This window comes from Armigeres subalbatus, chromosome 1, assembly GCF_024139115.2.
Source record: "Armigeres subalbatus isolate Guangzhou_Male chromosome 1, GZ_Asu_2, whole genome shotgun sequence".
NCBI classification, from domain to species: Eukaryota; Metazoa; Arthropoda; class Insecta; order Diptera; family Culicidae; genus Armigeres; species Armigeres subalbatus.
In genome coordinates this window covers 287583835-287601844 of record NC_085139.1, presented here as the reverse complement: position 1 = coordinate 287601844, position 18010 = coordinate 287583835, and the positions used below count along the sequence as shown (strand labels likewise).

The following is an 18010-nucleotide window of genomic DNA, read 5'->3' as shown; positions in this document are numbered from 1 at the left end:
AAATTTAAAATTTAAAATTTAAAATTTAAAATTTAAAATTTAAAATTTAAAATTTAAAGATTTAAAATTTAAAATTTAAAATTTAAAAATTTAAAATTTAAAATTTAAAATTTAAAAATTTAAAATTTAAAATTTAAAATTTAAAATTTAAAATTTAAAATTTAAAAATTTAAAAATTTAAAATTTAAAAATTTAAAAATTTAAAAATTTAAAAATTTAAAAATTTATTATTTAAAAATTTATTATTTAAAAATTTAAAAATAAATTTTTAAAATTTTAAAATTTAAATTAAAGAATTAAAAAATTTAAAATTAAAAAATTAAAAATTTAAAATTTAAAAATTTAGAAATAACAAATTTATAAATTTGAAAGTTTGAAAATTTAAAAAATAAAAATTTGAAAATTTGAAAATTTAAAACTAAAAATTTTTAAAATTATTAGGGGAATGACGACTTTGGCAGGTTTTGTTCTATTATTGGCAGGGGGGCTTTCTATGACTGACTAGACTCAAATTTGACCTAAACATTCTTTGCATATCAAAGAATATTGTGGCCAAATTTCATAAAATTGGGTCGACAAATACCCCCCCGCCAACAACAGAACAAAACTTACCAAAGCCGTCTTTCCCCCTATATGAAAATATTATTAAATAAAAATTTTCAAATTTAAAAATTCAAAAATTTAAAAAATAAAAAAAAATTAGAATTAAAATTTCAAAATTTAGAAATTTCAAAACTTAAGAAATTTTAAAAATATTTTATAAAATACAGTGAAATCTCCCGTACTTGAAGGACGGATATATCGAACAAATTTATATTATTTTGTTTAAAAACATCAAACACTTTTCATAACATGTAGAAATATGGTTTAGGGTCATTTGGTCGATTACCATTTGGTCGAAAGGGTCATTTGGCCGAAAAGGTCTTTTAGCCGAAAGCCGTATGCCGTTTGCCGAAAAGTTTTCCTTATTAAGTGAAGTAAGACGTGAGAGGGATTTAATAGTGAAAAGTGAGATTGAGGCTGAGTGAAACTGAGAAGTGAGGTATGAGGTATGTTCGAAGACAAAGAAACGGGAAGTGAGTACTTAGTAGTTGGATGTGTGCAATAACGAGTGAGAAATGAGTAGTAGGAAGTGAGAAATGAGATGTAATAGCTGAGAAGTGAGTGATAAGGAGAACTGAAGTGACAAGTATGAAGTGCGTGATGATAATTTGGAAGTGAGAGGCAAATGATAAAAAGTGAAAAATGAGTGCTGAGGTAAAAGACAGAAAGAAGTTCAAAGTGAAGGATAAGCAAGATGAAAGAAAGGAAGAGAAAGAAAAAGGAAAAAGAAATAACATGGATGAAGGAAGGAGTGAAAAGAAAGAATAAGGGTGAATGAAGTTGAGAAAAGGAAAAGCACAAGAAAAGTAAGAAGAAAGACAAAGAAAGTAAGACGTAAGATCGAAGGGAAAGGAGGTGAAAAAAGGATTAAATAGAAAGAATAACGAAGAAGCAAGAATGAAGAAGGAAGAATCAAGAAAAAAATTAAAAAAGAAGATTGTGGAAGGAGGAAGGAAGAAGGGTGAAGGAAGAAGGTAGAAAGAATAAGGAAGAAAGAAGAATTAATAAGGAAGGAGGAAGAAGAATAAAGAAGGAAAGAAAAAGAAGATAGACGAAAGAAGGAACAAGGAAAAGGGAATGATGAAGAAAGAAAAATGGAGACTGAAGAAAGAAGAAAGATGTAAGAAGGAAGAAGAAAGGAAGACGAGAAAAGAAGAAGGAAATATAAAGAAATAAGAAGGAAGAAAGAAGAAGGAATAAACGAGAAGGAAGAAGAAATAAGAGACGTAGTTAAAGAAATGGAAGAAGGAAGAAAGTAGGAAAAGGAAGGAAAAGGGAAAAAGGAAGAAGAAAAAGGTAAAGGAGGAAGAAATGTAAAAGAAAAAAGGAGGAACAAGGAAGATGAACTGAACAAAGATAAATTTCACAATTTTTTTCACTCATATCTCGCTTCTCACTTATCACATCTCACTTCTCAATTTTTACTTCTTACTTCTTGATATATCACTATTCACTTCTCAATTCAATCTCACTTCTTCCTTCTCACTTTCTACTACTCACTTCTTATTTTTCACTAGTTTTCACTACTCACTTCTCATTTTTCAAATCAACTTCTCATTTCTCACTTCTCACTACTTACTATCTTTGTAATTCTCGCTTCTCATTTCTCACTCCTATGTTCTACTTATCAAATCTCACTACTCGCTGTTTTGTCTCACTTTTCAATTCTCATTTTTCACTTCTAACTTCTCACTTCGCACTTTTCACATCAAATTTTTCATTTCGTTTTCTCACTTTTCATTTCACACTTTCTTTTTCTACTTCTAATTTCTCAATTCTCTTCCTACTTCTCACGTCCTATATCTCATGAGATGTGGGAAATGTCTCATTCCTCACTTATTGCTGAACACTTCATGTAATTCTCACTACTCACTTCTCATTACTCATTTTCCCATACTCGCAATCAAAGTTTCTCGCTTCAACTATTCGGTGAAACGGCATTAGGACAAACGACCCGGTACCTTGCATATCGTGCACGTGACAACATCGAGTAAGCGAGGTGAAAATGCATTGAAAAGTTACTTCGTGTTAGAGAATATCGCGTAAGAGAGGTATCGACTTACGGTGGTAACGCTGTATCCTAGATTGAAGGGATTTTGAATTTCATCGAGTAAGGGAAATTACCTAGTTGCAGAACATCGAGTTAAAGAGAGTTCACTTGTACAAGCATTCTAAGTAGTTGAAACAGTGGCCCATTTTCACCTCCATTTGACCCATTGTCACCCCCGACGACGGTATGGTAAATTGCATAACTAGATAATTGGGTAATTGAATATTTGGAACATTGGGAAAAAATTAAGGACAAAAAAACTGGAAAATTGAAAAAATTCTAAAATAAAAAACTGAAAAATTGGGAATATCGAAACAATAAAATTGTTTGATGAGAAAAGTAAAAAGTGTGAAAATATTATAAGGAAGGAACTTCCGGAGGAATTCCCGGAGGAACTTCCGGAGGAATTCCCGGAGGAACTTCCGGAGGAATTCCCGGAGGAACTTCCGGAGCAACTTCCCGGAGGAACTTCCGGAGGAACTTCCCGGAGGAACTTCCCGGAGGAACTTCCCGGATGAACTTCCGGAGGAATTCCCGGAGGAACTTCCGGAGGAATTCCCGGAGGAACTTCCGGAGGAATTACCGGAGGAACTTCCGGAGGAATTCCTGGAGAAACTTCCGGAGGAACTTCCGGAGGAACTACCGTCCACGTGTCCAACAGTATCACTTTGCTGGCTGCCAATCCGGCGGAGCCGGGAAAGAGCCACAAAGAAAGAACTAGGTACCGTTTCTGTGTAGCCCACTTCAATTCCTTTCCTCCCACTAACCCAAAACCCAAGAATGTGAAATATAGATAAAAATGTATCTTTAAATTCTGTCATCCCTCAAGCAGGTAAAGGCAACCCTTCTCTAAAGGTAAGCTAGTTTGGGACGTGTGGACGTCCACTGCATAGACGGCTGGACGTCACTAGCAGTTACAAATTTCCTCAAACTCGTTTTGTTCAACTGATTTATAAATTTTTATCGTCATTTTTTAACATTAGATGATTTCGAAATATTCAAAATTATTCAGAAAGCCTTTGAATGATTCCTAATGTTTCGAAAAGAATCAATCGATTTAAAAATATGTAGTAAAGCAGATTTGAAAAAAAAACAGAATTACCTACTTCGCAAGAAAAAAAATCGTAGATGAACTTAATCTGGAAATTAGAATGTCTGTCTCTGTGCTTCATTTTATTGACGTTGAAGCCTGACCTGATTTTCAGGATGTACTTGCCTACCAAGTTCTTCTTCTTCTTATTGGCATTACATTCCCACACTGGGACAGAGCCGCCTCGCAGCTTAGTGTTCATTAAGCACTTTCACAGTTATTAATTGCGAGGTTTCTAAGCCAGGTTACCATTTTTGCATTCGTATATCATGAGGCTAGCACGATGATACTTTTATGGGAAGTCGAGACAATTTCCAATCCGAAAATTTCCTAGACCGGCACCGGGAATCGAATCCAGCCACCCTCAGCATGGTTTTGCTTTGTAGCCGCGCGTCTTACCTCACGGCTAGGGAGGGTCCCCTACTAAGTTACCGGTTCCGTTTAATTCATCGATGAAATTGGTAAAAACTTTAATGGCTTCGAAATAAGCAGAAAATCTTTCGTTGTCATTAACTGTGAAAAACCTAAAGAAAGTCGATCCATGCAAAATCCATACCTGCATAAATAGCTTTCTTCGAAAATTAACACAAATAACATAACATCTAACACTTTTTTTATGGGTTACGTGTTTCGCCCCCCAATTAACTTTGAATAAACTGAATTTCTTATATTGTAATGCCACCTAAAATATATTACTTCCAAACTTACCTTGCTTTCAGTGAGCTCCTTATCGGGCGAAGAAGATTTTCCAACAAAGCTTTTCGGAAGTAATGTGGATAACCTCCATGAAAAAGTGGAAATTGAGTTTTGTGAAAGCACTAACCTGAACAGTAAGTGTCAAGAACATGCATCACCTTCAGTCAACATCGACGACCCTAGCGCCATGGTCGACGGCTCCGTCTCGCCGATGAATACTGAAAAGAATCGTGCAGAGCTGAAAATTAAAATAATTTGATTGCTTTCGATTCCCCCCGGCGCGGTGGCGTGGAAGGAGCTCCAAACTTACCTGCGTGTGAGCGCATCAGCAGGACGATATTTGCCATCCCGATCAGGTACCGGTTCGATTCGCATTTTTATATCATCATTATTGGCAAAGGTCGTTGCTTCGCTGCGAAGTCAATTTACGCCTCCCGAAGGATGTCGCACTTGAACCACCGAACGTGCAGTCCCTCAGGTCAGGAGGATGCTCCGAAGTCAAGTGCGCTCCCTTTCTATGGAGGACGACGACACTCGACTCTCGAACGGGAAATGGATATCCGACGGATGCAGAGCGTGAATTGAATTTCGGTTTTTCTTGCCATTCACCCTCGAGTTTTTCACTTAAACAGAGCCAATCCCCGTAGAGACAGCGCTGAATGATGGTTCCAACATTAATTCGTTCGAATCAATTAGCTTGGAGCCTTGGAGGGTAGATCGTGATATTTCTCTCCATTCATTTCGTCAAAAACGCAAATCAATATGTACTTGGTAATGGAATTCCACGACCAAGACGATTTGCATGGAATTCGAAATCTCTATTGACTGTCGGAAGACGTCTCCTCCTCCTCAGGGAACGAGAGGGTGGCAAAAGATAAAGTGGCTGACTCTCATCACGGTGACACGTTGCTGACCCCATAAGGGCTTTCAGTGGATGAGGCACAGAGGAAATTAATTTCCTCCGATGCTTCGGATGCCTCGAAGGAATTACTTTGATTACTTACTGTGCGGTACAATTGATGCAGTCGATGGTAACCGCTTGGGAAATTGCCACGCGATGCGATTGTCTACGAATATTTGCTGGTGGTTTATTACTTGAAATGCGATTTGAAATGCTAGCAGCAGGGAGGTGGATGAATCAGTACGATGGTATGCCTTGCTCTTGAAATCACGCAGACGAATCATTTTTTGTTGTGAGTGTGTCAGTTAGGAACCTTCCGAAACTTGCTTATTTTCTTTCGTATTACTTCTTCACAAAAACAAATAAAAATGCACTATAATTAATTATATGAGTGTATTACATCTACTTGAAGTTAAACGATTTACAATGATAAGGAAATGCTAATATCATCTTCCAAACTTAGACGTACATGTTCATTATATAATTAGAGGCGTAAGTATAGATTTGATAGTTCTGTTAGTATACGGCAGGTATGAAAAATGTTCTAGAGAAGAACTCTTCCCTTCCTCTTCCTACGGGAGCTTGGCAGAAGGAATGTCGTGAGATTTATACCATTACAAGTATTGCCCTCCACTCGCTTTCAAATCGACTTCTATAAAAAGAGATAATGACAGATTAAGGATTGAGTGAAACATTGCTTATGCCGGAAATTGAATTAAATTATGCTGGAAATGCAAATGCTGTGACTGACATAAGTAATGCATCTCGGCAATTTAAATCACTAATAACCTCCTTTGAACGATGATGTGCAAAGACAGCTATTTTTTCAAGCAGAAATAAACTCCATTGGAATATTAGATAGCCTACAAAATTCATGGAAAGTTGCGTCCACTCATTAATATCAATTAATTAATGCTGTTGTACGCATGTTGTGCCAGGAAAGAGGTGAGAAACCCTAAATAATATGAATGGCGAGCAGTAAATCAAAGACTATTTAATCCTGTCCACTCCAAGCAGTACAGTTTATGAAGAGCTCAAAATGACAAAACGTAAAACGAACAAAGGTTTTTTTAACCTTTAATGCAATCTACCTGATTGAGACAAAATATTGAATAACATGCTTCCTAACTAAAATCAAGAATCTAAAGGTGCGGAAGCCTCCAGTTGAGAGACATGAAGGCCTTTTTCCTCGGAATTCTTTAAAGAGGCTCGGAAGCCTCCTTTCAAGAGGCTCGGAAGCCTCCTTTCAAGAGGCTCGGAAGCCTCCTTTCAAGAGGCTCGGAAGCCTCCTTTCAAGAGGCTCGGAAGCCTCCTTTCAAGAGGCTCAGAGCCTCCTTTCAAGAGGCTCAGAAGCCTCCTTTCAAGAGGCCTGGAAGCCTCCTTTCAAGAGGCCTGGAAGCCTCCTTTCAAGAGGCCTCAGAGCCTCCTTTCAAGAGGCTCAGAGCCTCCTTTCAAGAGGCTCAGGAAGCCTCCTTTCAAGAGGCTCAAGCCTCCTTTCAAGAGGCTCAGAAGCCTCCTTTCAAGAGGCTCAGGCCTCCTTTCAAGAGGCTCCAGCCTCCTTTCAAGAGGCTCAGGCCTCCTTTCAAGAGGCTCGGAAGCCTCCTTTCAAGAGGCCTCAGAAGCCTCCTTTCAAGAGGCTCAGAGCCTCCTTTCAAGAGGCTCAGAAGCCTCCTTTCAAGAGGCTCCAGCCTCCTTTCAAGAGGCCTCAGGCCTCCTTTCAAGAGGCTCAGAAGCCTCCTTTCAAGAGGCTCAGGCCTCCTTTCAAGAGGCTCAGGCCTCCTTTCAAGAGGCTCAGAAGCCTCCTTTCAAGAGGCTCAGGCCTCCTTTCAAGAGGCTCAAGCCTCCTTTCAAGAGGCTCAGAAGCCTCCTTTCAAGAGGCCTCAGAAGCCTCCTTTCAAGAGGCCTCAAGCCTCCTTTCAAGAGGCTCAGAGCCTCCTTTCAAGAGGCTCAGAAGCCTCCTTTCAAGAGGCTCAGAAGCCTCCTTTCAAGAGGCTCAGAAGCCTCCTTTCAAGAGGCTCAGAAGCCTCCTTTCAAGAGGCTCAGCCTCCTTTCAAGAGAGCTCAAGCCTCCTTTCAAGAGGCTCAAAGCCTACTTTCAAAGGCTCAGAAGCCTCCTTTCAAGAGGCCTCGGAAGCCTCCTTCAAGAGGCTCGGAAGCCTCCTTTCAAGAGGCTCAGAAGCCTCCTTCCAAGAGGCTCAGGCCTCCTCCAAGAGGCTCAGAAGCCTCCTTCCAAGAGGCTCAGGCCTCCTCCAAGAGGCCTCAGAAGCCTCCTTCCAAGAGGCCTCAGGCCTCCTTCCAAGAGGCTCAGGAAGCCTCCTTCCAAGAGGCTCAAGCCTCCTTCCAAGAGGCCTCAAGCCTCCTTCCAAGAGGCTCAGAAGCCTCCTTCCAAGAGGCTCAGAGCCTCCTCCAAGAGGCTCAGGAAGCCTCCTTCCAAGAGGCTCGGAAGCCTCCTTCCAAGAGGCTAAGCCTCCTTCCAAGAGGGCTCAGAAGCCTCCTTCAAGAGGCTCAGAAGCCTCCTTCCAAGAGGCTCAGAGCCTCCTTCCAAGAGGCCTCAGGAAGCCTCCTTCCAAGAGGCTCAGGCCTCCTTCCAAGAGGCTCAGGAAGCCTCCTTCCAAGAGGCTCAGAAGCCTCCTTCCAAGAGGCTCAAGCCTCCTTCCAAGAGGCTCAAGCCTCCTTCCAAGAGGCTCAAGCCTCCTTCCAAGAGGCTCAGAGCCTCCTTCCAAGAGGCTCAGGCCTCCTTCCAAGAGGCCTGGAAGCCTCCTTCCAAGAGGCTCAGAAGCCTCCTTCCAAGAGGCTCAGAAGCCTCCTTCCAAGAGGCCTGGAAGCCTCCTTCCAAGAGGCTCAGAGCCTCCTTCCAAGAGGCTCAGAAGCCTCCTTCCAAGAGGCCTCAGGCCTCCTTCCAAGAGGCCTCAAGCCTCCTTCCAAGAGGCCTGGAAGCCTCCTTCCAAGAGGCTCAGAAGCCTCCTTCCAAGAGGCTCAGAAGCCTCCTTCCAAGAGGCTCAAGCCTCCTTCCAAGAGGCTCAGGGCCTCCTTCCAAGAGGCCTCAGGCCTCCTTCCAAGAGGCTCAGAAGCCTCCTTCCAAGAGGCCTGGAAGCCTCCTTTCAAGAGGCTCGGAAGCCTCCTTCCAAGAGGCCTGGAAGCCTGCTTCCAAGAGGCTCAGGCCTCCTCCAAGAGGCCTGGAAGCCTCCTTCCAAGAGGCTCAGGCCTCCTTCCAAGAGGCTCAGGCCTCCTTCCAAGAGGCTCGGAAGCCTCCTTCCAAGAGGCTCGGAAGCCTCCTTCCAAGAGGCTCAGGCCTCCTTCCAAGAGGCCTGGAAGCCTCCTCCAAGAGGCTCAGGCCTCCTTCCAAGAGGCTCGGAAGCCTCCTTCCAAGAGGCCTCAGAAGCCTCCTTTCAAGAGGCCTCAGATGCCTCCTTCCAAGAGGCCTCAAGCCTGCTTCCAAGAGGCTCAAGCCTCCTTCCAAGAGGCTCAAGCCTCCTTCCAAGAGGCTCAAGCCTCCTTCCAAGAGGCTCAGAAGCCTCCTTACAAGAGGCCTCAGAAGCCTCCTTCCAAGAGGCCTCAGAAGCCTCCTTCCAAGAGGCTCGAAAACCTCCTTTCAAGAGGCCTCAGGAAGCCTCCTTCCAAGAGGCTCAGAGCCTCCTTCCAAGAGGCCTGGAAGCCTCCTTCCAAGAGGCTCAGAGCCTCCTTCCAAGAGGCTCAAGCCTCCTTCCAAGAGGCTCGGAAGCCTCCTTCCAAGAGGCTCGGAAGCCTCCTTCCAAGAGGCTCGGAAGCCTCCTTCCAAGAGGCTCGGAAGCCTCCTTCCAAGAGGCTCGGAAGCCTCCTTCCAAGAGGCTCGGAAGCCTCCTTTCAAGACGCTCGGAAGCCTTCCTTCTAGAGACTTGGAAGCCTCCTTTCAAGATACTCGTGATCCTACTTTCAGGATGAATAGAAGCTTCCTTCCAAGAGGCTTGGAAGTCTCTAAAAGTCTTGTGGGAAGCTTGATGTATAAAATGCATTTAAATCGGAAAATTCTACGAAATAAAGACAACTTCAGATCATTTTTTTAGAGAGCCATTAATCGTGTTAGTTTTATGGTTCGTTTTAAATATATCTTATGAAATACGCTTCTTTTAATTTACAGAGAAAATAAAATTGGGGTACCTTAATGAAAGCATAGGTTTGAAGGGGTCCCTCTGAACTGATGCAGTTACAGGCCAAATATTTTTTCGAGCACATAATCAAAACGTCCGTTGTGCTTCACTATATCCGACTAACTGGCTATCCTCGCTTTCTTCGCTCACATTCACAGTCTCGTCAAATTTCCACTCTTTTTCATTCTCATTCCTCTCCTTTTTCCGAGCTGAGCGAACGCAGGTCGCATTTCCAATGGAAATTCTGGAATGCGTTCGCAGTATTGCGTACAAAAGCAATACACACCAAAGCACTGTAGGAAATGTTAAACATATTTTACATCAGGTATCAGAACGTCGGCTCAGGAGGGACGTTCCCCTCAGTTTGGGAGATTTGTGCCATCGCCTTCACTGGCCTTTCTCATTATTTACCTGTCGGAAAAGGAAGTGAAAAGGGGAAAGGAAGAGGAAGTGAAGTTGGAAAGGAGGATGGAACAGGGTTCTGGAGAAGGAGGATACAATCAATAATACATACATACGATACATTTTGTAAAACGCAATGAAACGCGAAGCATAAAATATATTGGATAAGTCACACAATGCAAATGCATAGGATATACCATTTATAGGTAAGCCAATTATGTAGACTCCCATGCATTAAGCTAGGGACTAAAGAGGGGTGTCACAAAAAACATTGAGGACGTAACAATGGACGAACGTCAAAAACGAAACACAGAGTGCACTGTGAAAAACGCATAATGCGAATTCATATAGGTGATAATTTGTTGAAAAACTAAGTAAAACACATATTCATAACCCCACTCTTATTTAACCTCACGTTGAGATTGAATAAGAGTAGCCGATTATCTCGGAGAAGCAAAAAGTCAACTATGCCATAGCTCCGGTTAGCGCAGCGAGGGCTTAATACTGTGAAGGGGACCCTGGTGCTTCACAGACTCCGTTTGCGGTTAGGCTCTTATTAGACCCCCCTAACCATTCATTCGTAGGCACGGTAAGCATAAAGCCGCATTAAACCGAGAATTAGGGGTCACCTGTATGGTGGACTTTTACCACTGGAACAGGCAATCCGTAATGTTATTCTTAGCTAACAGCCCGCTAAAGCTAAGCTACGAAGTGGTTACCTCCAATACATTTTTCAAATCAATATCTTCCGCATAATTTACATATTCACGTATGAGTTTTCACAACCTAAAAAGATATGTTTTTTTCAAATGGATGTGTTATGCAACTATGGTGCCTTACTAAGCAGAAATATGAATAATTGATAATCCTCAAGGCCAACCACCGAATTTGTTCCTCTCTGTTTTCGATAATTGAAAAAGCTTCCACATAAAAATTTCAATGAATCTGTAATCAATGTTTATGACCTTATTCGTAAATATAATTCTGCAAACATAATCTTTGTTATTCTGCCATATTTTGAATGATAATCTCAAGCATCTTAAAGCTTATTTTCATGGTCAACGCCTATCTTCAGCCTTGCATCATTAAACCTCGGTGATAAATCGCTCAAGCGCGAAACACCATTGACCTGCGAAGAGAATCTGACAAGTGAATCAATTTATCTTCGTCCTGGATCCCATCGAGTCTACACGTTCGCTTCCATCCAATCGGAATCTAACCGCAATTCCTTGCCTTTTATCTCTTTCACAGGTGAAAGAGAACCTATTATTACCGTATGGAAATCACACGCTGGTGTCGATGTCACTGTCACCAGCCACTTCCACCTCATCATCGTATTCATCATCGCCATCGTCGTCGTCGTCATCATCATCATCATTATCACCGTCGTCGTCGTTGATATCACCTTCGTCGTCTTCGCCATCAACGTTCAGTAGTACTACCATCACCTCCTCCTCCTTCTCCTCGGTTGTAGACTGGGCCGAGCTGGGGCTGGGCGAAACGACGCCCTCCTCCAACCCCACGCACTGCCCGTGGACCTGCGAGCTGACGAACGACGCCGGATACGTCGTCTATTCGGCGCTGGGCTCCTTCTACATTCCCATGTTCGTGATGTTGTTCTTCTACTGGCGCATCTACCGGGCCGCTGAGCGGACCACACGTGCCATCAATCAGGGATTCAGAACCACCAAAGGTAAGTGGAAATGAAAGATGCCAACTCTCCCGATAATATCCCCCTGCCAGTCTGTAAATGTGATAAGCTACCCGGGTCCGTTGAAGTGTCATTCTTCATTGGGCGACTATTACGCAACGCCTTCCGGCAGTGTTGCCTACTTTCAGATCCGAAAGCACTGCGCGACTCAAATCGACAGTCTGACAGCACTGCTCTGACTCCTTATGGCCGGAACTCATTTTTTGTGTGTCATAACTTTTGTAAACGGTGATAACCACTTGCTACTCGTGCTCTAACCCCATTGTAATGAGAGCTTATCCACATCCCCTCGTGAATAAACAGGCAACAACAAACACACATCACTGATTTGGTACGAAAATCCATTCCGGGAGATTGATGGCTTGATCCCAGAAAGCTTCCTTCGTCACACATTTTCTTTTTCCCACACGCACCGGCAGGGAGAAAGCATCGCTACATCATCACTTCTGCTGTTCCATGTTTGCTCCCCGGGAGGGAGCAACCTTTTACCATATCCACTTTCGTCGTAATCCTAACGCTTATGGACCAGCTGTAGCTGTCTTCTGGAACCCTTTTGACTTAGATTGGAGCAAAAAAAAAAATGATTCTGTTAACATAAAAACATACGCACGCATAAACCATGGATCCCCCCAATCATGAGTAGTAATTTAAGCCCATCACAGAACGCATTACGGCATTGGAACGTCTGGAACAGGCAGATGCTTTCCTTATCCTTCATGCTCCTTCCATCCGTTTTCTCTTGACAAATCGAACAACAATATAAACCGGAAAACGGTGGGTATTGATGGGTGCCATAATGATTGTGGTTTGCTTAGTAATAAAGAGTAGTTTACAATGTGCAAATATGTTTGAAGTGGTGCCAGTTTCATGGATTTTTTTTTCGACTTCAAAAAATAACAGGAAGAAATCCGTATTAATGTGTTTGGCTATTTTGGTACGAAATGCGAAGATAAACCGTCATCAGGAAACACAAAAAAAATCGAAGCTAATCCTTTACCTCCCATGCGGACTCTATATTTTTGTTGGTGACTTGATAGCGATCCTTGGAGGGCTGAGAAGGACACGAAATCGGGTGGAAGTGCGGTTGAAATCTTACTCCCGTGATTTTTGGGTCGTTTTCCTCGGAAATTACATCCACAACTAAGCATGTCCTTTGCATCCAAAACATTTATTTAGTTCATCATTCATTAAACATCACTGGCTTTTAAAACGCTTCAGCACGAACTACTACATTTATTGGTTTGAGGGCACACCTCACGGAATCCAAGTTTCAAAGTGCTCACGTTTTCGGGGGCACACCACTCGATACGGAGCCGGCGCACAACTGTCATTTTTGTTTATTTAGCTTTGCTGCGTCGCAGCATGCGCGAAATAATAGAAATGGCAGTTGTGCGTTGCTTCCGTATCGAGTGGTGTGCCCCCGAAAACGCGAACACTTTGAAACTTGGATTCCGTGAGGAGTGACCTTAAATGTGATTCGCCGGGTAGTGTACTCTCTGGGAAGTTTCATTCGGCCATCGGACCAAAATTTATTTTTTCCTGCAGTGTCACTGCTCCATCGCAGCAATCCGGTGGTTATTGTGTGACTTATCGACACACCCGGACCACGGTATACAGAAAACAAGGTAGGCTCGTTAGAAAAATGACACTTCGAATGTGACGCATATTTTATCGCTACATGTTGGAGTACAAAAGTAACAATAGAGGTAATAATCTATAGAGGAAGATTGTCGCTGTCGTCACTGGCGAAACATCTTTTGCTGGCGAAGATAGGGCACTAAATGTCAACGAAGGAAAACTTAGTACGTTTTGACAGATAGGTACCCAACATGTTTGGGAACGATAACAAAGGGAACCGCAGCGCCAATCGTCCTCTATAGTTTATTACCTCTATTAAAAGTAAGCATGATGTGACCAGGGGTCTGCGAAGCGGCCATGTTTCTGATGCCAGCATCAAAATCATCGATTAATTTAATATGAAGGCGTAATCATAAACGTTGAAACCTGCCATTGAAAATGTATTTTGAACATCATGATATTTTGGCGAAGTAGAGCGCTTGGTGCCGATTCAAATATAAAATTTATTAAAGGCATCAATATTCTTGTTGAAATACACTTCGCATTCATATTTTCGCACAATTCTCGAAAAATGATATAAAATAATTACGTCTACTGAAAAAAATCAATTCGGAATAATGGTTTGTTTACAAAATAGAAATGTCAGTGGGAAACCCAATTTCAACCAAACAATGGGAAACTCAAAGATGTTGGCTATTGTCAAACGTAGTGGATAGGATTGGGGGTGCCAAATACCTGGCTGCGACCGTATAGCATCGTCTCGGTCCAGCTTGTGCGAAGATAGCAGTGACGTCACATGTTTACATTCAAACTGAATGTTTACATACGTGATGAGCCTGCCTTGTTTTTTGTATGCCGTGACCTGGACACTACCCATCCGAACACTGACTCAGTGAGAATTGGCTGACCTTCACCAAGCAGCACTTCATTTCCGGTATTGAAGAGTTAAAAAAAAATGATTCCCTAAACGAGATCGACCGCCTGGGATCTGAAAAAGATTTTGTCCGCCAACCTCACACCTTCGGGATCTCCCATCCCGAAACATCTACGCTGGCACTCGTTGTTACATTCGACAGCACCAGGATTTCCATGCTTCGCGAGAATCCTGTTACTCGCGACCTTATGGTGGATGTCACCTTCTGGTTCACCTTCGTGTTGGCTTGCCCGATGCCTTATACTTCAACAACCACCCGTTGCCGTTGCACCCTCAGTTGTTCTTAGTCATGAAGTTGCACTCGTAGCCGGAATCTAGAAGTGCTCTAGCTGGAACATGGACTCCATCTTTTCCTTCCACTAGGCCGACGGCCGTACGCTGCAAGGAGTATCAAAAAACTTTTGGATACATTGGATGACACCTGAACTGGTGTTCCTCTTGGTGTACACCCAGGTTATGGCTTGGTGTTCTCGGTTATCCTAAACTTTCGCAGCTTTTTAAATACCGCCTGAATTTTCTTTGATTTTTTGTGATTTTTTTCGTGGGGTTTACTCATTGTTTCATTGAAGGTCTTAACAGACTAAAACTAAACCGTGTAAAAAACCTAAGTGTATTCGACATTTTTTCGGATTAAGTTCTACTGCTTGCTGCAGGAGTTCGGAGCTTTGACAATCCGTTTCTGCTTCCATCGTATGGTTTTCAAAAGCAGACTAAAGTGTAGTGCTTGCTCTTACAATTCCGGCACGTGTATTGGGAAGGACAATCCATCGCCAGATGTCCACGTTTGAAACAGTTCCGGCTGAGTGCTTGGTTTCGTAACAAACTGTAACGATCGGCGCCAACGTTCCAACGTTCGTTCTTAGGCGTAGCTCAAGTGGCGAAACTGTGCCTTTTATGGTAGAGGGGGTTCTTCCTTGGAATTGGACGATTTGGGCGGTAGAGCAACAAGCAATTAGATCCTTGACCAAATCCTGCTCCTCGGATGACGAGAAATCCTCCAAACTTCTTCTAGTCGCTGGATCTTGTCCCAGACATAGGACGTCCAATAGCAGAAGACCCTTATATTCGGCAGGTTGAACTAGCTGGTATCAGGTATCAGAACGTCGGCTCCAGAGGCACGTTCACCTCAATTCGGGAGATTTGTGCCATCGCCTTCACAGCCTTTCTCATCACGCACATGATGGAAAAGGAAGTGAACAAAAAGGAAATGAATATGGATGGGAGAAAAAGGGGAAGTTTGGGAGAGGGACCCTTGAAGATATACAACGAGTGCGACCTGTCAAGGCCTTGACTAAGCCACTGCAATTCTGTTTAGACAGATTAGCTAAATAGTTTGCTACTACCGGAGATGGCTCTCGGATATACAATTTTGTTTGTCAACATGAATCCAAACTACTCCAATACCATTTGTGCTGAGTGGAAGCCCAAGAGCTAATCAAACGCTTCACCCAACACTTAGATATTGGAATAGCTGGCTCAGGACCAACAAAGTCTTGTGATGCTCCAATGCGAGCTAACTCATCAGGCAATTCGTTTCCAGCTATGGAAGAATGGCCAGGTACCCATATAAGGTGCAACGTATTAACTGAATTCAGTTCCTCAATTTGAGTTCGACATGCGATTACTAACTTCGACCTTGAGTTGGCCGAAGCGAGGGCTTTGATAGCTGCTTGGCTATCTGAACAGAAGTATATTACTTTGCCCATTATGTGTTTCTGCAGTGCGAATAGCACTCCACACATAATGGCAAATATTTCAGCTTGAAAGACAGTGCAGTGTCTACCCAGTGAGTGGAACTGTTCCAATCTTAGCTCACGCGAGTAGACACCTGCACGTGCTCTACATTTGAAAAGGAAACCGTCAGTGTAACAAACAATGTTATCCGACATACTTCTCTCCAAATAGCCAGATGTCCATTCATCCCGCGAAGGGAATTGGGTTGAAAATGTCCTATAAGGAAAACTACTAGCGAGTGTGAGATCACTTGGACAGACAGTTCTGTCCCAATCAACCATGAGTTGTAACAAAGAAGTGTGAGTAGAACTGCAGTTTACAGGATTCTCTTCCATGAAACCGAGAACCCATAATCGGTAAGTACAAGAAAGTGCTTCTTGTTTGAGATGTATGTGTAGTGGGGCCACGTCGAAGAGATCCTCGAGAGCAGCTGTGGGAGTTGAAGAGAACGCACCAGTCATCCTTTGAAGATGGATTAATTTAGACTGAATTGTCCTCACTTCACCCTTTTGCCACCACACAAGACATCTATAAGCGAAAATTGGTCGTACAACTGTTGTGTAAATACATTTGATATATTTGGGTTTAAGACCCCAAGTTTTACCAAAAGTTCGTCGGCATTGGCCGAAAGCCATACACGCCTTTTTGACTCTCAATGTTAGTTGTCCAGGAGAGCTTGGAATCAAGAATTAGTCCCACATACTTTACCTGATCAGTTACATTGATTTCGGAGTCAAAAAGATGTAATGGGCGAATGCCATTACGGTTACGTTTTTCCATGAAAAGTACAATAGATATTTTATTCGGATTAATCGAAAAGCCATTTTGGCGACACCAACTTTCAACTGCCTGAAGAGCGTTTTGCATCAGGTCGAATAGAGTAGTAATACACAAACCGACTATCAATATTAGATAGTTGTCGGCAAATCCATAGGTAGGAAAACCGCCATTATTGAGTAATCTCAATAGCGTATCTGCAACGAGGTTCCACAAAAGTGGAGATAATAAATTTGCTAACCGCCGCTTTGTCGAGTAGAGATGTCGGTTTTTAGGCATCTGGTAAATCCATTTGTCTATTATATTAGGTAGGGTAAATGTTCCAATAGTGGAGGAACTAAGCACATTCCAACACTATTCATTTTCCCAGAATGATATCGAATCTAATTTCACCTACCTTTGATATGCATTCGAAAGCTCTCCGATCCTATTTTTATATTGAAATGCTTTTGTTGGAAGAGAATTCATTTTTCATTCATTACAACTCCAATTACTGGTACAATGTTCCAATAGTTGCGATATTTCTTAATTTGCGCTCCTATAGTTACGAATCCCATTGTTTTTTAATGGGACCGCAATTATTGGTGCATAGACGAAAAAACGTTAAGGCATTTTGATGATATTTACCAGTTTAGAAGGGCTACCAAAGATATCATGGCTCGGTTCGGAAACTGACAGATATACTAATTGTTTGACAGTGTGGGTTGCTGCGATTGATTTGCATGTTTTGAGCATACCAAACTACCGCAACTATAGGAACACCCACGACTATTGACCCACGACTTTTACCCTAGTCCATAACAACGTGTGGCTTCCAATATTGCATCGAAAGACACGTTGTCAAAAGCACGCTTAATATCTAAGAACGCATGATCCAAGCATGATCGCTTTTGAGCAAATATTTTTTCGATGTTGTAGACAACCTTGTATAGAAGAGTCACGGTGGACTTTCCAGATTGGTAAGCATGTTAATTATCATGAAGTGGCATGTTTGCCAAACAGTCATCACGAATATGATGATCGATAATACGTTCTAAGCATTTCAGAAGAAATGGGGTCAGACTTATGGGTCTGAAACGCTTTGCTTCTTCATACGAAGCACGTCCTCCTTTTGGGATAAACTTTACAGTGACATCCCGCCAGGATATGAGAATATACCCAGTAGCAAAACTGCATACTTCAAAACATGATTGATATGCTCAAAACCCCTCTGAAGAAGAACGGGATAGATCCCATCTTCCCCTGGAGATTTGTAAGGAGCATCACTGTTAAGAGCCAATTGAAGCGATTCAGTAGTTATGATTCTACGAGCCTGAGCCCAAGACCCATAACTACATGAAAAGACATCAGAAACATCCGAAGATGCTATACCTACACTGTCGTAGCCAAGCAAATCCGCCTTCTGATT

General features: G+C 42.4%; 1 protein-coding gene across 1 annotated transcript in view; it reads left to right on the top strand.

Moving 5' to 3' along the window:
- LOC134207692 (octopamine receptor Oamb) overlaps positions 1-18010 on the top strand; it is a 228156-nt gene that overhangs the window by 6397 nt on the left and 203749 nt on the right. The window contains exon 2 of the mRNA XM_062683486.1: positions 11120-11561. Coding sequence (XP_062539470.1) covers positions 11120-11561 — 442 coding nt within the window. The remainder of the gene's footprint in view (positions 1-11119; positions 11562-18010) is intronic.